General features: G+C 36.6%; 2 protein-coding genes across 2 annotated transcripts in view; both read right to left on the bottom strand.

Annotated features, from left to right (window-relative positions):
- The window catches only part of LOC138708787 (small integral membrane protein 14), a 33,027-nt gene extending 29,914 nt beyond the window's left edge, over positions 1-3,113 (bottom strand). Inside the window, exons 1-2 of the mRNA XM_069838964.1 lie at positions 2,951-3,113; positions 2,676-2,805 (exon numbers count right to left, since the gene is read on the bottom strand). Coding sequence (XP_069695065.1) covers positions 2,676-2,750 — 75 coding nt within the window. The 5' untranslated portion in view covers positions 2,751-2,805; positions 2,951-3,113. The remainder of the gene's footprint in view (positions 1-2,675; positions 2,806-2,950) is intronic.
- A 6,361-nt stretch (positions 3,114-9,474) lies between these two features.
- LOC138708785 (BTB/POZ domain-containing adapter for CUL3-mediated RhoA degradation protein 3) lies at positions 9,475-23,140 on the bottom strand. Its single transcript, XM_069838962.1, has 5 exons — positions 22,678-23,140; positions 16,488-16,747; positions 13,454-13,506; positions 12,539-12,737; positions 9,475-9,955 (listed from the first exon to the last, which is right to left on the bottom strand). The coding sequence occupies exons 1-5, from the start codon at positions 22,841-22,843 to the stop codon at positions 9,755-9,757; spliced, it is 879 nt and encodes a 292-aa protein (XP_069695063.1). The 5' UTR covers positions 22,844-23,140; the 3' UTR covers positions 9,475-9,754.
- Positions 23,141-23,388: the final 248 nt, after the last annotated feature.

The raw sequence follows: 23,388 nt of genomic DNA, 5'->3' as shown, positions 1-23,388 counted from the left end.
TTGGAGAAGATTATGATAGTATACAGATGGGCGCGCATGTTCTGACTAAAAACTTTCTCTACTGTCGGAAACTATTCCAACGGTTAGATGATCATTTCAAATCGTTTGAAAACATTGTACGAATAACAAATTAATAGTCAGCAACTATCATCTTCGCTACTAGGAATGCGGAAATGGATATGTGCATGCATCTGATCAGTGGCAACGGTTTCTTACTGTACTACAAACAGAGCTAATATTAAAATAGATTTGAGGGAGGTGGGATATGATGGTAGGGACTGGATTAATCTTGCTCAGGATAGGGACCAATGGTGGGTTTATGTGATGGCGGCAATGAATCTCCAGGTTCCTTAAACGGCATTTGTAAGTAAGACCCCCTTCTGTAAAGGAATCTTTAAATTCTAGTATTTTATCAAATTGGACCTTGAAATGTCATGTCATGTTTTATTTAACGATGCTCGCAACTGCCGAGGTTATATCAGCATCGCCAGTATGCCGGAATTTTATCTCCCAGGAATTCTTTTGCATGTCAGTAAATCTACAAACATGAGCCTGTCGCATTTAAGCACACTTAAATGCCATTGACCTGGCCTGGGATCGAACCCACAACCTCGGGTGTAGAAGGCCAGCGCTATATCAACTAGGCCAATCGGGTCAACTAATTGGACCTTGAAATTAGTCTATTTTTTATATAAAAAGCTATTACCTTTAAAAATGATTAAGTTACAATATAACCGCTTTTTAACAAATCTCAGAGCGAATACTTTTTTTTCCCTAAATAAGGGTTTTCCTTAAAAGGGGTTTACATAAAATGGAAAGGAAAGGCTAAAATTACTGGTACTAACATGTGTGTTAGGTACCAAATATTATAATTATTTACTTAGGTCTACTTTTACTATTTACAATAAATTTCATTATAATATTTTCTGACTTTTGAAATGGTGAGGCACGAATGTTTTTCCATTTGGTTGAACCTGAACCACACTGAAACTCGGCATTGAAAATTTCTTCTTTCTTCTTCATTATTCCTCATAATGAAGTAGTTGGAAAACCATGCTTTTTTTTGCCATGTGCGATAGTGTTATTTGAGGATTAGCCTCGACATCCCTTATTATTTTCACTTTCTGTCTAACTTATAGTTAATTTCTTCTGTTTTGTCGCCATTATAACGATTCATAAACAGCATAAACTAACAAAAAAGTATTGGAAAAGGGATTTACACAACTAGAGAGAACAAAGCAAGCAAAGTAACCACAATGTGAAAGCAACACAAAGCAAGACCATAAAAAACGATAAAGAATAATGCCGCCACATGTCATCACATTACTATTGATTGGATGCGCTATTCGATATGCCAGTACTAATGATTATTGAAAGTCAAGTCAATATTTCGGGCTTCATTATCACAAAATCCACTCGAAAAGTATTCCTTAAAAGCAGGAATATGATTATGTCATTCCCCGTTCAATATTAAACTAAATGCACTTTTTACTTAAAGTAACATCTGCCTGACTCCAATCCTGTCATAAGATGTGGTGTTGTCCCTCATTTCTTTTAGTTAAAATAATATTCAATGAAATTATATATAGTTTGCCAGCTCACTTACATTAACTGATTGTAAAACCATACACAATACACACTTCTTTACTGAACTCTTGTAACTATGTCAATCTTTCATTCCTACGAAATGAATAACATATCGCCACCTTGTCTCTCTGTGTCTGATCTGTGCTCCGAACTGACACATAGGGGTCATGTGACTTTAAGAGGCAACGGAAAAATTGACTTAGAAATTATTTTGTTACGAAAAGAGAGATAGCTTGTCTGTGTACATTGTGTTTAAATCTACTAGGAACTTAGGAATCATTTACATCTGAGTAAAGTGTGATTTGAGCATCCCTACTATAAACTGTGTGTTATTACTTTTAAAAAGATGACTATACTTAAGTGAACCAAAGGAGACACAATTTTTTATTTATTGTCTTTACACACTTTCAAACCAACTTTTTTCCAAAATACGGTACACTACTGCAATTTACTTTAACAAACTGTAATGCAATTAATGGTAACTTCACCTTACTGTCACACTATTGCAATGGCAATATTTTCAACAACTTTTCTTGCCAGTATTATTAAACCAAACTGTTCCTACCAACTTCAAGTAACTAATGATGCTTCAACTTACTCGTATATTGGCTAATTGGACCTGAAGTGTAAACAGTACTTCTTGCAGAGTATCTAATTTCAATTAACCCACTACAATAAATCTTATCATTTTTATTACAAATATCCTTCCACGCCTATACTGTATCACCTGACATCACTTGGTACTTTCAATGCCAATTTACATTTCCTTTCTAATGACGGAGGTGGCATTTTAATCACATCTTGGTGAAACTATATGTACATAGGCCGTGTTCCAAAGTTACATTACAGCTGAAGTGAACTAGATAGTGAAATTATCTAGTGAGGAAATGCGCGATATATATATACACACACACACGTAAACAAACAGGCATCCTCCAATTAATTACTTCGTCCAAAACATGCACATGCCAATACTCTACGAACTAATCACATTTCGATGCATTTCACGACAGTTCGACGTAAATGTCTAGTTCCGAGCAATTATGAAATACGCCCCTACACAAATTAAAGAGCGCTGTACTACTTACCAGTGAAAGTAAACGTCTCATTGCCATCTCATGGCTCCAAATGCATTCACAAGGATCAAATCCTTCGTCACTCATTGTTAATATTTTATGCTGCTACTGAACTTCCAAAGGTGAGTAAATGGCCTGAAATCTGAATATAACATATATTTTTACTTCATGTAAAATAGTACATAGTTCAGAAATTGGGTAAATCCATTGGCCAGCTACCAGAAATCTTACCTGACACAGACTGTAATCTAAAATAGCCACTCACTTATTTTAATATGTTCACTTACCTCCGGCAATGGTTTCCGTTTTGTTCAAGTTGTCAAAAAGTCTTCACAGCCTACATATAATAAATAGACTACGTAGATGTACCCATAACAAACCTACGTTGACATTTCTGGATTCTTGTACTCATTTCATTGGTCCGTAAATCGCACCAATCATAACTCCACAGAGACCAACATAAATATGAGTCAATGTCAGTATTACCAACATCTACGCTATTTGCAAATATCCTATACGCGGTTCTTTCAAATACGGCAAAAGCTACTGGCGATTTAAAATGTGTCACTATTGTCAAGAAAACTCGTAATACGAAATTAATGTCATTACAGTTTCATCAAAACCGTCTGTCTACTTTTACAGATAAACTGCATTTGTAACATACAACAGCATAAAGTTAATTAATGTACTTTATAATAGCATGACATTTAATAAAGTTGGTAACAAAATATCAAGGCTACTTTATTACATAAGACAGCACACTGAACACAAAATTATCGCAGTAACATGTAATTTTGAGATATTCTCATTGCATAAGTTCCCATTTACGAAATAAACTTAGGAAGAGTTACACGATATGAAGTTATATGAATTGCATTAGTAACGTTTAAAACAATTCATTTTTTAGATATGATTATTACGATTACAATATTATGCAGTGGCGGTTTTAGTGGGTGGATTCGGGGCTACAAAAAAAATCGTACATTGTTGAAAGTAAAGATATAATTTCATTTCGTTGGATATAATAAACTAAAACATTACACAGACGACAATCAAATTATTATTTTTTTATTCCGTAATAACAATGACGTACATAATCTATTTGTTACAAAGGTGCATATCTTTTACAGCTGGACCAACTCAAAAGTTTTTCCTAGTAGGTATCAGCAAACCATGGTCGATGTCACTTTCTGTAAAAAGCTAGCATCATAGCTCAGGGTCTTGGCTGGACTTGTACTTCGAGGCTGCATTCAGGTGTGGGTTCAAATCCTGCTTGGGACGAATATCTGGTAGAAGGTTTTTTCTAAGTTTTTCCCAACTGTAGATAATCCCATGGCTAATCCTCGGACTCATCCCGCCAAATATCATTTTGCTATCAGAATATCACCGACATTACTAACTTCTATATTGAACTCAAAACACATATAGATAAAATAAATAAAAAAATAATAATTATTGGTGGAGACATGAATGCCAGAATAGGAAATAAAATAATAATATAGTTGGAACTAATGTGCGGGTCACTAATAAAAACAATGGTAAATGTCTCATTGACTTTGAAACATTCAGAATTACTAATGACTTCTCAGACACTAAGGTATACATAAATACAATAGCGTGCAAATTAATCCGAACAACGTAATTACTTATGAAAAAACACTCAAACGGGATAAAAAAAAAAAGGATCTAAGACATACCTCAGTAATCTATGTGGCCTCCTTTGTTCCTAATAACAGCTCTGAGACGATTTGGCATGGATTCCACTAATATTCATTTCTTCATCGCGAAACCATACACCAATGAGGGCAGAAATCATCTTCTCCTTTGTAGAACAATCCATTTTTTGCATTCTTCTTTTGCAAATTGATCACAAGTTCTCAATGGGGTTGATGTTGGGTGAGTTGCCTGGCCAGGGGAGTACCTGAATATTCTTCTTGTTGAAGAATTCTGTAGTTTTTCGAGATGTATGGCATGGTGCCAGGTTTTGTTGGAACACACCTCTGCCATCCGGAAATGATTTTTGCAGCTGGGGTACAATTCTGGTTTCCAATAAGTGAATATATTTGTCAGAATTCATCATTCCCTTGATAGGTATTAATGCTCCAGGCCCTTTATGTGCAAAACAACCCCAAAACATTACTTTAGGGGGGTATTTGGGTGCTTGTTGGAGAGGAGCTGCTGTTACTTTTTCGGATCCTTTCCGTACGTAAGAAACACGGTGGCTGTGGACCTCGAAATGAGACTCATCGGAAAAAAGTACATTCTTCCAGTCATTCACTGTCCAGTGTTGATGTAATTTTGCCCACATTAAGCGTTTTTTGCACATAACAGGGGTTAGAAGTTGCTTCTTAATAGGCTTACGAGCCCTTCGTCCAGCTTCCAAAAGTCTACGCTGCACTGTTGTGACGTGAATATTCGCCCCAGTAGTAGCCATTAACTCGCAGGTTAAGTCGACAGCAGTTAGTCTAGGATTTAATTTACTTTTCCTGACAATTAAACGATCATCTGCAGGTGAAGTCTTCCTTTTCCGGCCACAGTTTCCTTTTTTCTGGGGTGTGATGGATCCAGTCTCCCTGTATCGTTTTATGATCGAATTAACAGTAGCCAAACCGATGTGACATTCTGCAGCAATTTGCCTCTGTGTCATAGAAGAATGCTCTGCTAATGTTATAATTTTAGACCGTTTTCGTGGAGTTGTATCCATTTGTGAAGACGAAAGAATGTACACAGGATTGCAGTATTAAGTCTTCAACACAACTGAAATACTTATAAGTACAAAACGACAGGCAAAATGTCACATATTATAAAAAAAATAATGACAGACCTTCAACAATGGAATTACACGTACTACAGATGCCAATTAAAGCGGTATGAGCAGCTGCGAGGCCAACAATGACAGAAAATGTAAAAATATGTGTTCGGATTAATTTGCACGCTACTGTATAGGCCTACATGGACTGCATGAGGAAGTAAAATTATTATTGATAATGTGCTTGCAAATAGAAAAATATCTCCACATGTAAATTATGTTCGAGTCTATAAAGCAGGGGTCGGAAAACTAAGTCCTGCAGGTCAGTTCTGACTTGCCACCTCTTTTTACATAGACTGCAATCTAAGAATGAATTTGATATTTTCAAATTTTTTTTTTTAAATTTCATAATATGCACCATACTGTCCGATTGTGAGATGAGGATATACATTACCAGACTATGCACTCAATGCATTATTCCCAACTTACAGGAGAGCAGTGACCAGAAAAATTGGAAGCTTTAGAACAGAATATTTCAAGTTTATTCTGGGGGGAAATGTATTCAGAATTTGTGCATTTTGTTCTATCGATTTTTTCGAGTGAAAGAAGTAACTACAGCTCGTGTTTCTGTCTGTGTAAATTTGATAAAGGGATTACAATTTTCGAAGCTGTGTCCGACATTTTTATATGAATTGATATATATATATATATATATATATATATATATATATATATATATTACAATCTTAATTATTACAAATACAGAATCGTAGTAATACTCGGTATCATCTCACTAGTCATTTAATTCCATTGTCAACAACACCACTGTGTTCACAAAAATAATAGAGCGTCACCGATCGTGAAAATACCGATTTCGATCCCTGAACAAGTCACATTCTTTAATACAGTTCGATTTTCAGAATGACACACAACAGTAAACTGTTTCCTAATTACGGACTAATTTTTTGTTTAATTTAATTCTAACTTCTAATTAAAAATATATTTACATGCACAAAAATAGTACAGCATTTACTATTACTATACACTACAGATTAATCAGTAGGCCTATTACACAATATTTTTACCACTGCAAGGAAAAAATCGCGCAATTGTACTTCACGTGCATTGTGACTGCAGTTTCAGTTAGAATAATAATAATAATAATAATAATAATAATAATAATAATAATAATAATAATAATAATAATAATAATACAGTAGAACTCTGTTATAATGACATTCAAGGGACCTTAAAAATTATGTTGTTATAAACGAATGTCATAGTAACCGAGTTTCATATAATCAGTCTAGTGAGGTGGAAAATGAAAAATAACAAACTTAATTAGGCTTATTTTAAATTTATGTATTCACTTTTAAACCTACCATGAACGTAATAAAACACACGTACAATTATGAATGCAATATTCTGTATTAAAACAGTTTGTTCAGTACTCACCAAACTTCTTTACTTAGGAGTCAAGTAATCAGTCATTTTACTCTGTTGTCTCCTATTTTCCCAATACACACTTTCTAAATTACGTTCTATATTCATTATTTCAATTGCAATTTCACTGCTCCTTCCCCTAGCTTCGATCTATTCTGTTCAATTGCAGCAATTTTATCTTTGCTCTTCCAAACCGTTTGGACTGTGGAATTAACTAGGCCAAACTCACGACACACATCACCTTTTTTTATTCCATTCCATTGATGAATCACTAACTTTTTCTTCCAACGTTAAAACTTTTCTTTTAGTGGCCATACTACACTAAAATGCGTGCACTTAGTGAAAACTACCTGGCCCAAACTAATCGTACGCAAGTGCCGTTAATACGGCATGAATTCGGGTGAGTTAAAGGAAATGTGCCTCCATTTCAGAAGTCTATGACAGAAGGGGACAATAAATAATTCGCCAGATTTCAACAAAATATTTCTTAAAATACTTTGGTTCTTAGACAATCTTTTTCCAAACTGAGGTTGAAAATGACGTTATATGCGAGGTAGACGCATATACATTTGTCGTATGAAGCAAGGTAGAAAAGCATGTCTTATGGGGAATTAGTTGGGACCACAGAATATTTGACGTTATAGGTGAGGTGTCGCATAAAACGAGGTCGCTATAACCAAGTTCTACTGTAATAATAATAATAATAATAATAATAATAATAATAGGTGAAAAGGGTAGGCTACAGTGCGCATGTAAAATGTATTTGGGAAGTTTTTTAATTTATTTCCGAAAACGTTTGATGCATTATTGAAGTATATGGAAGACAGTGCCTTTGTTTAGTTCCTAATCCCTTGTAATGGCAATACTGACAACCCTTTCTTTATTTTAATATAATTGAGACATTTATTTATTTAATGCAACAAGCATTTGACTCAGATGGGCTCGCGAAAAGAACAGTTTGGCTGTGGCGCATACACGGACCTCTCACGCAGTGCCAGCATAATCCCTACCTGGATTTATTTTCGTACACGTACATTCCAGATCAAATCAAGAAGTTCCCTTCGTGCTCCAGTTATACATCTTGCATATACGAAGGTTAGGTTTGGTTAGTTTAGGTATTTATTAGCCACAGATCTTGACTCAAATCATGGTGCTTACAAATGGGGAGAAAAAAAACAACAAATAAATATGAAATCTTCTGCAACAAAAATAGCAAAATGAACAAAAGAATAAAATTAGAGGTTCTGTTATTGCATGAGTTGCCTTGCTTCTCAGCACATCTCCCACATTGACTTCTGATGAGAGCTGCGCTAGTTCGAGCTGGAATCCATAGCAGATGGTTGGTTGCAGGTTATAATTCGGACTACCCACTATATCAATACATTGAAGATGTTTGGCCAGGCAGTCATGTCCTATACAAAGTCGAAACATAGCTACAACCTTCTTTCATGGCCAATCTGGTAGACTAGAAGTGCTTGGTGTGGAGTGTAGCATTGTATGGAGCAGAAACATGGACATGACGACGAAGCGAAGAGAAGTGACTAGACGCATTTGAAATGTGGATATGGAGAAGGATGGAGTGTGTGAAGTGGACAGACAGAATAAGAAATGAAGCTGTGTTGGAAAGAATTGAAGTTATACCACCAGCATTCCATTGTAAGATGTTTAGTTGGTTCTGTACCATTAAAGTAGTCCCTGCCCGGAGATCCGATTGGAGGACTATTTTACCTCCGGATAATTTTACTTTAATGGTACTCATTTCATATTGGAGTGAAAATGGCAAGTTGTAGCCGATTTAAGTGAACACCATATTTTAATGTTTTGGTGGATACTTCATTCACACACGACCCCCAGAATGTCTGGAGGACCACACCTGCTGTTGGTCGACGGGTCCACTGGACCTAGCTGGGAGATCTTGTTGATCACCAGCTTTCCCCCTTAAGCCATTGGAGGACGATTTTAGTGCCATAGCAGGTCAGCACTAGGAACAGGAAAGTAGAAAGAGGAGGAAGGAAAGTGAAATGAACCCCTAGGCCTCGAATGCTCTAATACCGTCGGGGTCGAAGAAAGCAAGAGTTCAGTCAGAGGATTGGATAGGAAAGGGTAAAGAGGGAATTAGGTATTGAATAGAGGAAAATTATACCAAATTCAGTCATTAACTCATCAAGCTGACCAGTGCTAATTGATGAGTAGCCCCTCCCTTTAGTTCAGCTTGTAAATTATGCTTACTAACAGCTGCACCACGGGAAGGTAGGGCTGGGACATTGGGTATTTGTCCAAGTTGGTGCCTTAAAGCCTTCAATGGGAAGGATTAATGGCTCTCCCCCCTGTATCCGACAGATACCCTTTTGTTGGAAAGAGTGGGTGAAGAAAGAATGATGCTGAAACTGATCAGGAAGAGAAAAAGGAATTGGTTGGGTCTCTGGCTGAGAAGAAACTGCCTACTGAAGAATGCAATGGAAGGAATGGTGAACGGGAGAAGAGTTCGGGGCAGAAGAAGATATCAGATGATAGACAACATTAAGATATATGGATCATATGAGGAAACAAAGCAGAAGGCAGAAAATAGGAAAAACTGGAGAATGCTGGGTTTGCAGGTCTTGGCCAGAACACTATGAATGAATATTAATTACATATCTAATTTATTAATATAATTTACAGTCCATTATTATCATTTGCATTTTCCGTAGACACAGCCACTTATAACCCTCACATACAGTTTAATCAGTCTGTTTCACAATATAACACCGAAACACAAATTCAAGACGGAACATGTGTTTCTAATAAGCTATACAGTGCACTCATGTACGATATAAACATACATGTGCAAAAGTTTAGGTCCTTTGAAACACATATCAGAGGAGGAAAACGTTGAAGATGAATACTGTAATAATGACATTCAGGGGTTGTTCTGCTTGTTAGACCGCAGTCGAGCCAGTCCCGACCTCTCCTCCTCCTCGTCGCTAGTGTATGACGACATACCTGCCACCACACCCCTTGTTGAGGTTGCCTGCATCAGCTCCTGATCAGGACCTGTTCTGTTCTCATATAGCAAGATGTTCAGTGTCTCCTCATAAATGCGAGCTTCAGGAAACTCAACCTAAAACCACATATCGTAAACAGATTTTGTTTCCCATTACTCCCACTGACAGCTGTACACCATGCAAAACACATCCTACTAAGTAACACAACCATAACAAGAAACTAACTAACAATGATATTAATGCTAAATATTTTACGAGTAGGGCCTAAGCTGTGGGCTAAAGCAAGGAGATGCACTATCGCCTTTACTTTTTAACTTTGCTCTACAGTATGCCATTAGGAAAGTCCAGGATAACAGAGAGAGTTTGGAATTGAACGGGTTACATCAGCTGCTTGTCTATGCGGATGACGTGAATATGTTAGGAGAAAATCCACAAACGAAAACACGGGAATTTTACTGGAAGCAAGTAAAGAGATAGGTTTGGAAGTAAATCCCGAAAAGACAAAGTATATGATTATGTCTCGTGACGAGAATATTGTACGAAATGGAAATATAAAAATTGGAAATTTATCCATCGAAGAGGTGGAAAAATTCAAATATCTTGGAGCAACAGTAACAAATATAAATGACACTCGGGAGGAAATTAAACGCAGAATAAATAAGAGAAATGCCTGTTATTATACGGTTAAGAAGCTTTTGTTATCTGGTCTGCTGTCAAAAAAACTGAAAGTTAGAATATAAAACAATTATATTACCGGTTGTTCTGTATGGTTGTGAAAGTTGAACTCTCACTTTGAGAGAGGAACAGAGATTAAGGGTGTTTGAGAATAAGATTCTTAGGAAAATATTTGGGGCTAAGAGGGATGAAGTTACAGGAAAATGGAGAAAGTTACACAACGCAGAACTGCACGCATTGTATTCTTCACATGACATAATTAGGAACATTAATCTAGACGTTTGAGATGGGCAGGACATGTAGCACACATGGGAGAATCCAGAAATGCATATAGAGTATTAGTTGGGAGACCTGAGGAAAATAGACCTTTGGGGAGACGGGATATGATGATAGAGACTGTATTAATCTTGTACAGGATAGGGAGAAATGGCGTATTTGAGGTTGGCAATGAACCTTCAGGTTCCTTAAAAGTCAATTGTAAGTAAGATCAGAATAAATCAGCATTTATCTCACGCACCTACAATTGTGAATATGAATGAGCAACGAAAAATAATGAAATCCATATTTCTGTATGCAACAAAATGAAGCCAAAGGAGAAAGAAGGAAATGAAAACATAAGAGTTTTACAAATTTGGAATAAATATAAAAGATTTATCTTAAAAAGAAGAAGAAACAAGGCATACTTGCAATATTTAAGCTCATGATAGTCACATATTACAAAGAATACAGGATGTTCAGTAACCATGAGGAAAGATTTTGGAAGATGTTTGTTGGTAAGACAAGGAACAAAACTGGTCCTATGAACACGATTTGTCCGTATATGCACAGTGAACTCACAATATGAGTAAAAGCATATCTGACTGTGAAATGAGTGGGCCCGGGTTCAAATCCTGGCTGGGATTTTTTCCGTGGTTTTCTCTCAACCAACTGAAGCATCTGCTGGGTAACTTTCAAATAGAAATAGGCCTACATTAATTAGTAATATTGGACAAGATATAGCATTATGAAGAATATAAGAGAATTTCAATCATAGTAAAGATAGAAGGACAACATGTAGAACAATAGAGTAGGGTAATTATGTTCACCAGTAATATTGAACAAGATGAATAATACCCGGCCCCGGAACAATTTTTCCCTTGAAATTATTCAAATCAACTTTACAGGGAGTTATACCTGAAAGCTTGATTTGCATAATACACATCACTGTTCGTTAACAGAAACCACAATTTAAGTCACACAGAGTTAGTGTGCACTCAACATTGGTTGATTGACGGTTGTCAGCCCACTTTGAGGTCTGTGGATATAGAGGGAAAAATTGGATCGGTGTCAGGTAGAGAACCCAGTTAGCTCAGTTGGTACGTTAAACCAAAGGTCCCAGGTTCGATACCTGGCCCCGGAACAATTTTTCCCTCGAAATTACTCAAATCAACTTTACAGGGAGTTATACCTGAAAGCTTGATTTGCATTGAACAAGATATTTATAAAATCAAAGAAAAGCATACAGGATTTGAAAACACAATTTACAGATAAATCCACAGTGGCTGACCATGACAATATCTTTGAAAAATATTGGAGTGCAAGAGGTCAAATGACTTTATTGTCAAATGCCTGGCATTAGAAAACAACAACACAGATAAATCCAATCTCTGAATCTGACAGACTTAAGTACCGGTAATTTAGCAAATTGTGAAATGGAGAGCACCAATAAACAGCAGTAATAATTTCTACTAGGGATGAAACTGGACACCTAAAAATAAAAGATCAGCTCAAGGAAGTATTACTAAAAATTAAAAATAGAAAATCGCGAGGAACAAACTGAGTAGGTAAATTCTGAACAAATGAAGTATCAGTATCCCCAAATAAATTTTTAGACAAACTTCTGACGTTTTAAAAATAAATGCTATGGAAAAAGTATGAAGAAGTGATACAAAAAATTGGCAAAATGAAAACAATTTTCGTTACTGCATCTCGCGAATTTTACAGAGCTCTATGGATAATACATTAAAAATTCCTAAATGAAATACCTTCGTATGTTTCTTGTCCGTAGCATATACAATTGATGTACAGCAAACTTCAGCCACTTTCTTCCCATGACCGTAGAAACTCCAGCAACAAATTTCACTCGATCCAATGACATCCTTAATAAAAAGTACTCGGCCACTGAACCGTAATGACAGCTTGTCGAAGAGCTCAATGTTCTTTAGCAAGTTGTCGTCTGACGTCCTAAACAAAAAGAAACACATTCTAGTATACAGAAAAACAGCATGCAGCTTCAAGATCATTTACAAGAGACATAATCAATTTCAAAAGACAACATATTAAGCTACGACTAGGGACCCTGGAATTTCGTGACTGGATTTTGGAACGAATTTTTTGAAGCCAGAAAAGTTCCTCCTTTATTTATTTATTTTATTTTATTGGGTTATTTTACGATGCTGTATCAACATCTAGGTTATTTAGCACCTGAATGAAATGAAGGTGATAATGCCAGTGAAATGAGTCCGGGGTCCAGCACCGAAAGTTACCCAGCAATTGCTCGTATTGGGTTGAGGGAAAACCCCGGAAAAAAAAAACCTCAACCAGATAACTTGCCCCGACCGGGATTCGAACCTGGGCCACCTGGTTTCGCGGCCAGACACCCTGACCGTTACTCCACAGGTGTGGACAAAGTTCCGCCTTTGATGTGTGTTAAGTCACTGTAAATGTATTTTATGTTCGCGAAATAAATAAATGATGATAACTGAAGCTCTACTGTATAATTATATGTCCTTACATTCATTTCCCCACCAAACTTCTGACCTGTTTGGAATGTAAGCTTCACTTCAGCTCTATATTTAAGAAAAATACAGATTTTACAGTTGTGCCATAAAAATTACTGGTAAAACTGGATGGAATGAACACTGGAAATGTTTTATCTCATTCATTGTCAAAATTCTTACCCTGTATAAGAATACTTGTTGTTATGCCTGTTTATCAGCAGCTTCACCACTGGCTGAAATGAAATGAAACATACATTAAATGAACGGTTTGTGTGTGTATATATGTTCTCTTTTTGAACACAATAATATCAAAACAATCCTCTCAGACATATGCACAATGAACACAGTATAGGTAGCTTCACACACAACGATTTTGTCCATATGGAAAAAATTCGTATGGTTTTATTCCATAGATTGTTTTAGTGGCACACGGAAATACATGTTAGGTTTCAAACGAGACAGATATGGCATGGTTGCCATGAACAATCACTGCGCAATATGGCACTATACCGTCACCGTGAAGTTAGTGGCATATGTGTCTTCATGAATGCTTTCAAACGCCATGGAATTTAGTCGTTTGTTGCCAGTCAATCTATCCACATTCCAAATTTCTCGATAACAGTAAAAAAAACCATACCTTGTGAAAGCGAACTATCTACAGAATAAAGTTCAGTGGCGGCTCCTGCATATTTCTTAAGAGGAGGAAAGAAGTTAACAGCACGAAAGGACAACTTCTTGAATGAAACATGCTACAAATTAGCCTACATGCACACATGTAAGACCAGGTAGTGTTGGTGTTGGCCTTCCCTTCTGTATAGCAATAATCTGTTCTTGTAAACTGAGTTTCCTAAATTGTCCAAAATATATTATGTTTTCACTTCCATTTATTGTTGAATAATTGCGCAAATTAACAATTACAAGGAAATTCACAACCTCGTAGCATTTTTCGAGCACACTGCAGCATCACACGTGTTGGAAGAGACTAGCTACTAACTCGTAACCGGAACTGTTTTATGGAAATGGAAATGGGAATGGGAAATAATCTGAGGAAAGCAAAAACACTGCACTGACCCACGTGGTCTGTGTTGCCACATGTACATTTTACAAGTTCAGTATCACATCCTTTGGAAGAATGTCAGTTTTTGTAAATTCATATTATCATTATTGTTCAAAGCTGCTGGTGGACGATTAATTTTTTTATGTTAAAAATTATGTAGTTTGCAGTACCTACCTTCAGTTTCAAATATATTTGTACAAAACTGACAACTTGGCTGTTGCCCTGTCTAGTAAACAATGAATAGAAGTGAATTTCAGGGGCCAACTACGTAGAACTACTTCCTCTTTGTTTTACATAAACCCTACTTTAACTTTCAAATATCCACGAAAGTTTCAAACCATGAATAGTAGCCTATATAAAGTGCAATGAATAATATTTTTGATTTAAAATTTAAAAAAAAGTTTACATGGTGACTTTCATAGCGTTGCGTTAAAACTGTTTTTGTTGTGTCACCTCCTAGATGTGTTATAGTCCGGTTGAATGCAGCATCGTTAGGTGGCAGCGGTAGCGAGCTTGCTGCACGACCAGTCGGTTTCTATTTCCTGCCCATTCACTGATTCAGAGGAGGATCTCCTCCCTCTCCATTCATTTACTTGCTTTAAAACTCTGCTTCTTTCTCTGGCCGCTAGTGCGCTGTTGTCTATGTGTGTTAACTGCAGTAGAGGAGGAATGGAGTGCCTTTCCTCTACACAAACAATCTCGCATCTTTCCCACAGTTTTCTACAGCACATGAGGGCGCGTCGTTTAAAACTCGATCAACCGAGTGTTTGTTATAGCTGTGAACTTAAAAATGATCGAATCTTCCTCGCATTTCAAGGCACATATTTTATATTTGGTATTTACTTTCAAAAGAAGAAAATGTGAGGAGGACGTTCCTCCCTTCCCTCCCCCGAGGAACCGCCACTGATAAAGTTGTACGAACTTTTTCTGTATGGACAAAACTGCTGTGTGTGAAACTGCCCTTAGTAAAGAAAAATAAACAGAGCCATGTAAATAGCACAGAGATTCTCATTACTATATAAAGCATTGTCTACAAAGAAAATAGTCATGTTATGTTATAAATATGTCCAAGAAATAAAAATTTAAGTTCCTAACAATTTAATGCAATTAAATAACTATATAAGTGTATATAAAAAGATTTATTAATGTTAATAAAGAAGGTGTATATTCAATTTTGAGAGTGATTGTAATTTGTTTGCAAGTTTTCATTGTATAAAATCTATACCACCCACAATAAAATTTCAGAGCGTAAAAGATCTAACAATAACGTAATGATTAGCTTTTAATGGTCTTACTAATAAACCATGTATAGTTTTTAAACAAGACTTGTGTAAAGTTGAGACAGAAAACGTTACTAATGAACCATGCATAAGCGATGGATGTATAAACAGCCTATAACTATACATGGGAATTGCTTCACAGTAGTTACACACACAAAACCTCTTGTTTAAGCATTGTATAGAGAGAAAAAAAATGGCCGCCTTTTAACAGCTGTTTGTATCGATTGTCATTTGATGATGATGGTTGCCTGGTAACCACAGAAGAACAAAACAATAATATTGCTGTAGCTGTACCACAATCTACTATATACAGTCACGAAGCTTGAGTTTTGAGGGTGCTAGAAACAATAGACTGTGACGGTACTATTTTGCATTGCCTGTAATGAGGCGAAATTACCGATGCTAGTGGTGAGCAACTATCTAATGTTTGCATATTTACTATGTATTGAACTTCGCGACTGTATATACTAAACTGTGGCTGTACTCTTTGATCAAAATATAGTGTGGCAATCGACCAGGCCCAGTTGTACTATTGATACTTAGCGTGGCACACTAGTGCACACTATTGGATGCAATAGAGAATCTCAGTTATTCTGTTATTTTTCGTAATAAATAATGACGAAACATGATGTAGTTGTGTAACAGTCATACTGTTATACACGACATATGTAGTGATTATTAGTCAGCAATTTACACACGACTTATAAATGAGGTATTTGCTGTGTAAGTATAAGAGTTACATATCTGTATAAGGTTTTTATTAGTAAGACCGTAAGAGCAGAAGTAATAAAGGTTGGGAAGTAAATCAGTAAAACCAAAATTTGATCATACAGTAGCGTCCCTCTTGGCTGATTGTATGATGTTACAAAATTGTTACCTTGCTTGTTGAACTAATGAGAAGCTGCTCCTCCTTCTGTGAGGTGATGAGTGGAACTCTGCATATGGGTTCCGCATCACGTTCCTTTTTGAGAAGTGCTTGTTCGCACGATTCTGCCAGCTCGGATATGCAGTAATACTTTGCCTCCGCTAATAATTCTGCCATCTGCTTACAGCTTTCAGGTAGAGGAACACAGCCGTCCCTCAGGAAATTTAAAATTGTTCCAAAGTGTTTTCCACACCTATCAATAAGGATCCACCCTGAAATACACAACACAGAAAATTTGTAATGAAATGTTATCCTTTCTATAGTGGCTAACAAGGCAATTCTTTACTAAACACTTCTGTCAATAATTAAACTATTCAAACATACGAAGATATGACAACAGTGGAGCACTTGAGAAATGAAAATGGAAATACAAACTGAAGCACTCCGAGAAATGTAAGTTCTTAAAGTAAGTTCCGTTTTCAATTATAGCCGTCGCATCACTGCAATAGTTATTTTACGCATGCGTGTTTTCTTCTTCAGTCCTCAGGCAAGCTGTGCATGCAGTTTCAGAGCTTCAGTCCGTGTGTGTGGTTAGTTGTGATCAGTTGAAATGTTTAAAGTGATCGAGCACCTCGCCGACTGTGAGATGCGGTCTGTTATCGGTTTCTTGAATGCAAGAAACATCAAACCAGCTGACATTCACCGTCAACTTTGTGAGGTGTATGGTGATGATGCTATTAGTGATGGAATGGTCAGAAGATGGGTTAGGAAGTTCAACGAGGGCCGCGTCTCTGTGCATGACGAGCAGCGTACCGGTCGCTACCTTCTTTGATCAATGACGATTTGATGCGTGCTTCGATGAAAAAATTCATGACAGGAACAAATTGACCATCCCCCCCCTACAGCCCGGATTTGGCTCCGAGTGACTTTCATCTCTTCCTGCACCTCAAGAAGTTCCTCTGTGGTCAACGTTTTGATGGCGACGATGAAGTGAAAACAGCAGTGCGGGAGTGGTTCCCATCGCAGGTGGGCGAATTCTACAATGAGGGGATAGAAAGACTTGTGCCACGACTCGATAAATGCCTCAATAATGGTGGAGATTATGTTGAGAAGTAATTGAAGTGTGGGGAATACAATGCAACAAAAATGGTTTGTAAATATCTTCCCATTTACTTACTACACCCTTTTGGAACTTACTTTGAGAACACGCTTTGTACTATGAAATCGTACTATGAAACTGTTTGCTCATTACAAATCTCACAAAACCCGTCTCAAATTGAATCTTAAATTAGTTTCGTGAGAGGCAATTGATTGGACTTATAATTTCATGTACTCTCATATACAGATCCTAAAATGAAGCTATTTGGGTAATGTTACATGCAAAGACAATAGGTAACAACTTCTGAGGAGATATTAATAACACTTTCAATAGATATTTATTCAGATATACAACAAACTCTCAATTATCCATGTGCAGATTATCCGATTTGGAGGTTATCCATGCACCAATGAAATTTATTTTTATTTTATTTTTTTGAATACCCGAATTTGAAACCTAAACATGTATTTCCAGTGGCCAGTATGCAATATATACTGTATTTTAAAAATCTTGAGCTTTAAATAAATATACTTTTGGTAGCCAGTAAAAGTTGCCAGTTCTTAGATTTCGAACCCTTTCCTATTCTCCCACAAAATAAATTAAAAAAATTAAAACCAAAATGCTAAACTACATTTTATTCCCCTACAAAGTAAAAAATATGGTAATTTCTTGTAAGCTGTCGATGTTCCATAGGTCGTTTTTGCATCTACGTGAAAGTGTACTCGTATTTGTCAATAAGAAATTACATTACAATTTTTTATTTCTACAGTATTATCTCTCTCTTCTTTTCCCGTTTTCTGTTTCCTTTCACCTTATCTCTCTCCTTTCTCTCTGTATCCCTCTTTTATTACTCACTTTTATTTATCTTAAATATTTAATTTTACTTAAATGGGCAGGGCATGTAGCACGTATGGGCGAAAAATGGGCAGGGCATGTAGCACGTATGGGCGAATCCAGAAATGCATATAGAGTGTTAGTTGGGAGACCGGAGGGAAAAAGACCTTTAGGGAGGCCGAGACGTAGATGGGAGGATAATATTAAAATGGATTTGAGGGAGGTGGGGTATGATGATAGAGACTGGCTTAATCTTGCACAGGATAGGGACCGATGGCGGGCTTATGTGAGGGCGGCAATGAACCTTCGGGTTCCTTAAAAGCCATTTGTAAGTAAGTAAGTATTTAATTTTACTTACTTAGTTACAAATGGCTTTTAAGGAACCCGAAGGTTCATTGCCGCCCTCACATAAGCCCGCCATCAGTCCCTATCCTGTGCAAGATTAATCCACTCTCTATCATCATATCCCATCTCCCTCAAATCCATTTTAATATTATCCTCCCATCTATGTCTCGGCCTCCCCAAAGGTCTTTTTTCCTCCGGCCTCCCAACTGACACTCTATATGCATTTCTGGATTCGCCCATACATGCTACATGCCCTGCCCATCTTATTGTAGGGATTCGTAACAAGCTATTTTTTGTGGTGATGGGTTGTTAGCCCTTCGCCCATCCTCCAAGCTGGAGGACCACCCCTTATCGGCTGTCCACGACTGCTTATTCAATATATTCGCAGCTACCCTCCATATCTGGAGGCCGTCTCCTCTATCCGTTTAATTTTACTACACATTTTTATTTCAACTTATCACACATATGCAGTCACCAGGATTCGATCCGATAACTATTCGATTTGTAGTCAGATGCTTTACCACTATGCTATGAAGAGGTTTGGTAGACCCAGCTGTCGTTTTTGAACTTACTGTACTGTATGTTTCCGTTCTCTTGTATAAGTTTAAAAAGTGAAACAAAAGAGGGCACTAATATCACTAAGCGTTCAGACGAAATACGTACATTGTCAGTACATATGAGATAACTGCGTATGCGCGAAATGGGTTAATAAAAACCTAAACTAAGCAAACCTAACCTTCGTACATGCAACATGTGTAACCGGAGCACAAAGGGAACTTCTTGATTTGATCTGGGATGTGCACGCGAAAATAAATCCAGGTAAGAATCACGCTGGCACTGGATGAGAGGTCTGCTCATTTGTTTGTTCTAAATGTCGAACAGTTCATCCCGTTTATAAAAAGCATTGCAAGCATATACTCTGGATATGGAAAAGATGGAATTGGTACAGATTTAGATGAGGAAGACAACGAGTACAGAGCAGCGTGCGGCACGGAAGACGGGAATATAAGAGAGTACGGTAAGCGCAAAAACGACATAAGGAACATCGACAGCTTATAAGACATTACGAAAAAAATTAAAACCAGAGTGCTGAACAACTATTTTATTCCTCCACATGGTAAAAGAATTAAAACCAAAGCGCTGAACAACTATTTTATTCCTCCACAAAAGAATTAAAAGCAAAGCGCTGAAGAACTATTTTATTCCTCCACAAAGTAGAAGAATTAAAACCAAAGTGCTGAACTATTTTATTCCTCCACAAAGTAGAAGAATTAAAACCAAAGTGCTGAACTATTTTATTCCTCCACAAAGTAGAAGAATTAAAACCAAAGTGCTGAACTATTTTATTCCTCCACAAAGTAGAAGAATTAAAACCAAAGTGCTGAACTATTTTATTCCTCCACAAAGTAAAAGAATTAAAACCAAAGTGCTGAACTATTTTATTCCTCCACAAAGTAAAAGAATTAAAACCAAAGTGCTGAACTATTTTATTCCTCCACAAAGTAAAAGAATTAAAACCAAAGTGCTGAACTATTTTATTCCTCCACAAAGTAAAAGAATTAAAACCAAAGTGCTGAACTATTTTATTCCTCCACAAAGTAAAAGAATTAAAACCAAAGTGCCGAACAACTATTTTATTCCTCCACAAAGCAAAAGAATTAAAACTAAAGTGCTGAACTATTTTATTCCTCCACAAAGTAAAGGAATTAAAACCAAATTGCTGAACAACTATTTTATTCCTCCACAAGTAAAAGAATTAAAACTAAAGTGTTGAACTATTTTATTCCTCCACAAAGTAAAAGAATTAAAACCAAAGCGCTGAACAACTATTTTATTCCTCCACAAATAAAAGAACCAAAGTGCTGAACAACTATTTTATTCCTCCACAAAGTAAAAGAATTAAAACCAAAGTGCTGAACAACTATTTTATTCCTCCACAAAGTAAAAGAATTAAAACCAAAGTGCTGAACTATTTTATTCCTCCACAAAGTAAAAGAATTAAAACCAAAGTGCTGAACAACTATTTTATTCCTCCACAAAGTAAAAGAATTAAAACTAAAGTGCTGAACTATTTTATTCCTCCAGAAAGTAAAAGAATTAAAACCAAAGTGCTGAACAACTATTTTATTCCTCCACAAAGTAAAAGAATCAAAACCAAAGTGCTGGGGCGCACTTCCGAACAGAGGCAGCGGTATTTCCTCCAAGGTTAGAGCCCAGTTTAGGTGTGTGTGTATTAATAAAAAATTAGGGGCTAGAAAATATTGAGAATAGGACGCATGTTTATATGACTTTTTTTTTCGATTATTATACACATACCTAAACTGGGCTCTAACCTTAGGAGAATTGCCGCTGCCCCTGTTCAGAAGTGCGCCCAAGTGCTGAACAACCCTTTTTATGGCCAATGTTACTTATGTCCCGCCCACTATAGAGACATAGGCCAATTTTACACATATCTAGTATAACTTGTTGCTTTTTTTGACAGGTTAGGTTTGGTTAGTTTAGGTTTTTGTTATAGCCACCTTGCATATACGATTATAGCGCAACATTGGCAGTGATAAACGTGAAATATTCGTTCAGTGGGCGTTGGATACCCTACATTCACCGAAAAGAGTAAAACCAAGATGCTGAACAACTATTTTATTCCCCCCCCCCCAAAAAAAATTAAAATCAAAGTGCTGAACAAACAATTTAATCCCTCATAAAGATATATGGTAATTCGATAGAAAACGTTTGTCAGTAAGACGGATATCAATGACATCAGCCAGGATCAGTGACATGTTAGGTTTGGTTTGTCTGAAACCTCAACAAACCAAACCTAACCTGTCACTGATCCTTGATGATGTCCGCCATCCTGTCCAATGTTTTCTACCGAATTACCAAATACTTAAACCAAAGAGCTGAACAATGTTATTTACGTGATTGCTATTAACTGATGGCTTCACTCCTAGAATAGCTGAATATTGGATAACAACGTGATTGACTATTGGTAATCAGTAATCACAAAATTCACAGACGCGTATTATGGCTGCTGCAAACTCAGCTGAGGTGATACTACGTGAACCAAATTATACCGTATCCGGAATTAATACTGTCGGACAGAACGATAATAATGGGCCTGACGATCACTTGCCGTTCTTATCAGGAAAAATTTGGTTTTCTTCTTAACCCCTCCCTCATTCCCCTTAGGGAAAAGTATCCCAAATATCAGTAACAAGGTCAGGTGGGGTTTGATAAACAAGTAACAATGTTAGCGATGTGATGTTAGGTGGGGTTTGCTGAGGACAATGGGATTACTGAAGAATACAATACAGACATATTATACCCCACTGATGAAACAAAAATGCTGACGATGACGTAATATAAAAATTATATATGCAAGGCATACTAAAAGCCTCAAAAACCTAACCTAATCTGTCACTGATTTTCGGCCTTACGAAAACTTTCAATCTACCAAAAAACGTAAAGTTCCGTATCATATTCTCCAGTAGACTCAGGACATTTCAATGCCCATAAATGTAATGAATTTTCTATTACTTCTCACTGTCAAATTGCGATTAGGCCTACAATGTTGATTACCGTAACTACTTCAGATGATTTCACAAGTCATAATAAGCACCTGCAAAGTATGAGATTATATAAGCACTTCTTATTTTCATAAAGTTCCATGCATACAACCTATTTTACTTCATTCTATCCAATCGAACTAAAATACTGACACATGCCATTATCCCTAAATCTATATATAATTAGGACTTCTCCCAGAAATGGTCGTCGAAGTCATTCTTTGTTATACTATAAACACGGAACACCGGAAGTCTAAATGAATGTATTAAGTATGACTAAGTAGTGATTATACAAAGTCCCACGTTAATAATTAATTTTCATCTACGGTATGTCATTATACGAATTCCATGTATTTCTTACCCTCAGAATCAGTTAATACTTCCATACGGCCACTAAACATAGCTCTGAGCATTGTGTCATGTTTAGTTAAAGTTCCAATGGTGGTGTAATGTAACGACCCACCAATATTGAGTTTAACATATTGGGAAGGGTTCCCCTTAATTACAGTTTTATGATCACCCGACATAGTCGAGCAATCCAAAACGTTTGCCTTATGAATTTTAGAATATTATATTTATTCTTACAAAGTATAACTGTTATACGCCTACTTTTGACTGCAGTCTATACAATCCAGATTTCTACAGTTTTTTAAATTGGTATGGTCTTGGAAATGTATATATATATTTATAAGATCACTGCAGATATAGGCCAATAATCATTTACACCCCAAAAACCTAATTAGTATCTTCATATGAACACTAATTAATATCACTTTGAAATCTTTAACACCGTACACGCCTCCATCTTGATTCATTATATTGAACTGTCACAATGGCCAACGTTATATAAATGAAAACGAAGATAAGTATACTCAACGCTACGGACACTAATGTGTAGTAAAATATGACGCGCCAGCCCATAGAGGGACAAGAAAACCTGGTCTCACGTTCACATCTCACGAGAGGTGAACGATCATCCTACCAGAGCGAAGATATCGAATGGTCAGCATGATTTTCCCAGCCATTATGCCTTGGGCATTTTTACCGTTGTCATACAGTTTTCGAAACTGGA

Source organism: Periplaneta americana, chromosome 11, assembly GCF_040183065.1.
Source record: "Periplaneta americana isolate PAMFEO1 chromosome 11, P.americana_PAMFEO1_priV1, whole genome shotgun sequence".
Taxonomy (NCBI): Eukaryota; Metazoa; Arthropoda; class Insecta; order Blattodea; family Blattidae; genus Periplaneta; species Periplaneta americana.
This window is presented reverse-complemented; position numbering and strand designations above follow the sequence as displayed.

Bases quoted from the DNA above. Each gene is read 5' to 3' on its own strand.
- LOC138708785 (XM_069838962.1), bottom strand. From the start codon at position 22,843: ATGTCGGGTGATCATAAAACTGTAATTAAGGGGAACCCTTCCCAATAT. The intron at 16,748-22,677 runs GTAAGAAATACA...TGTGTATTTCAG, and splicing joins AGTATTAACTGATTCTGAGG to GGTGGATCCTTATTGATAGG. The intron at 13,507-16,487 runs GTAACAATTTTG...ATTTCATTTCAG, and splicing joins TCATTAGTTCAACAAGCAAG to CCAGTGGTGAAGCTGCTGAT.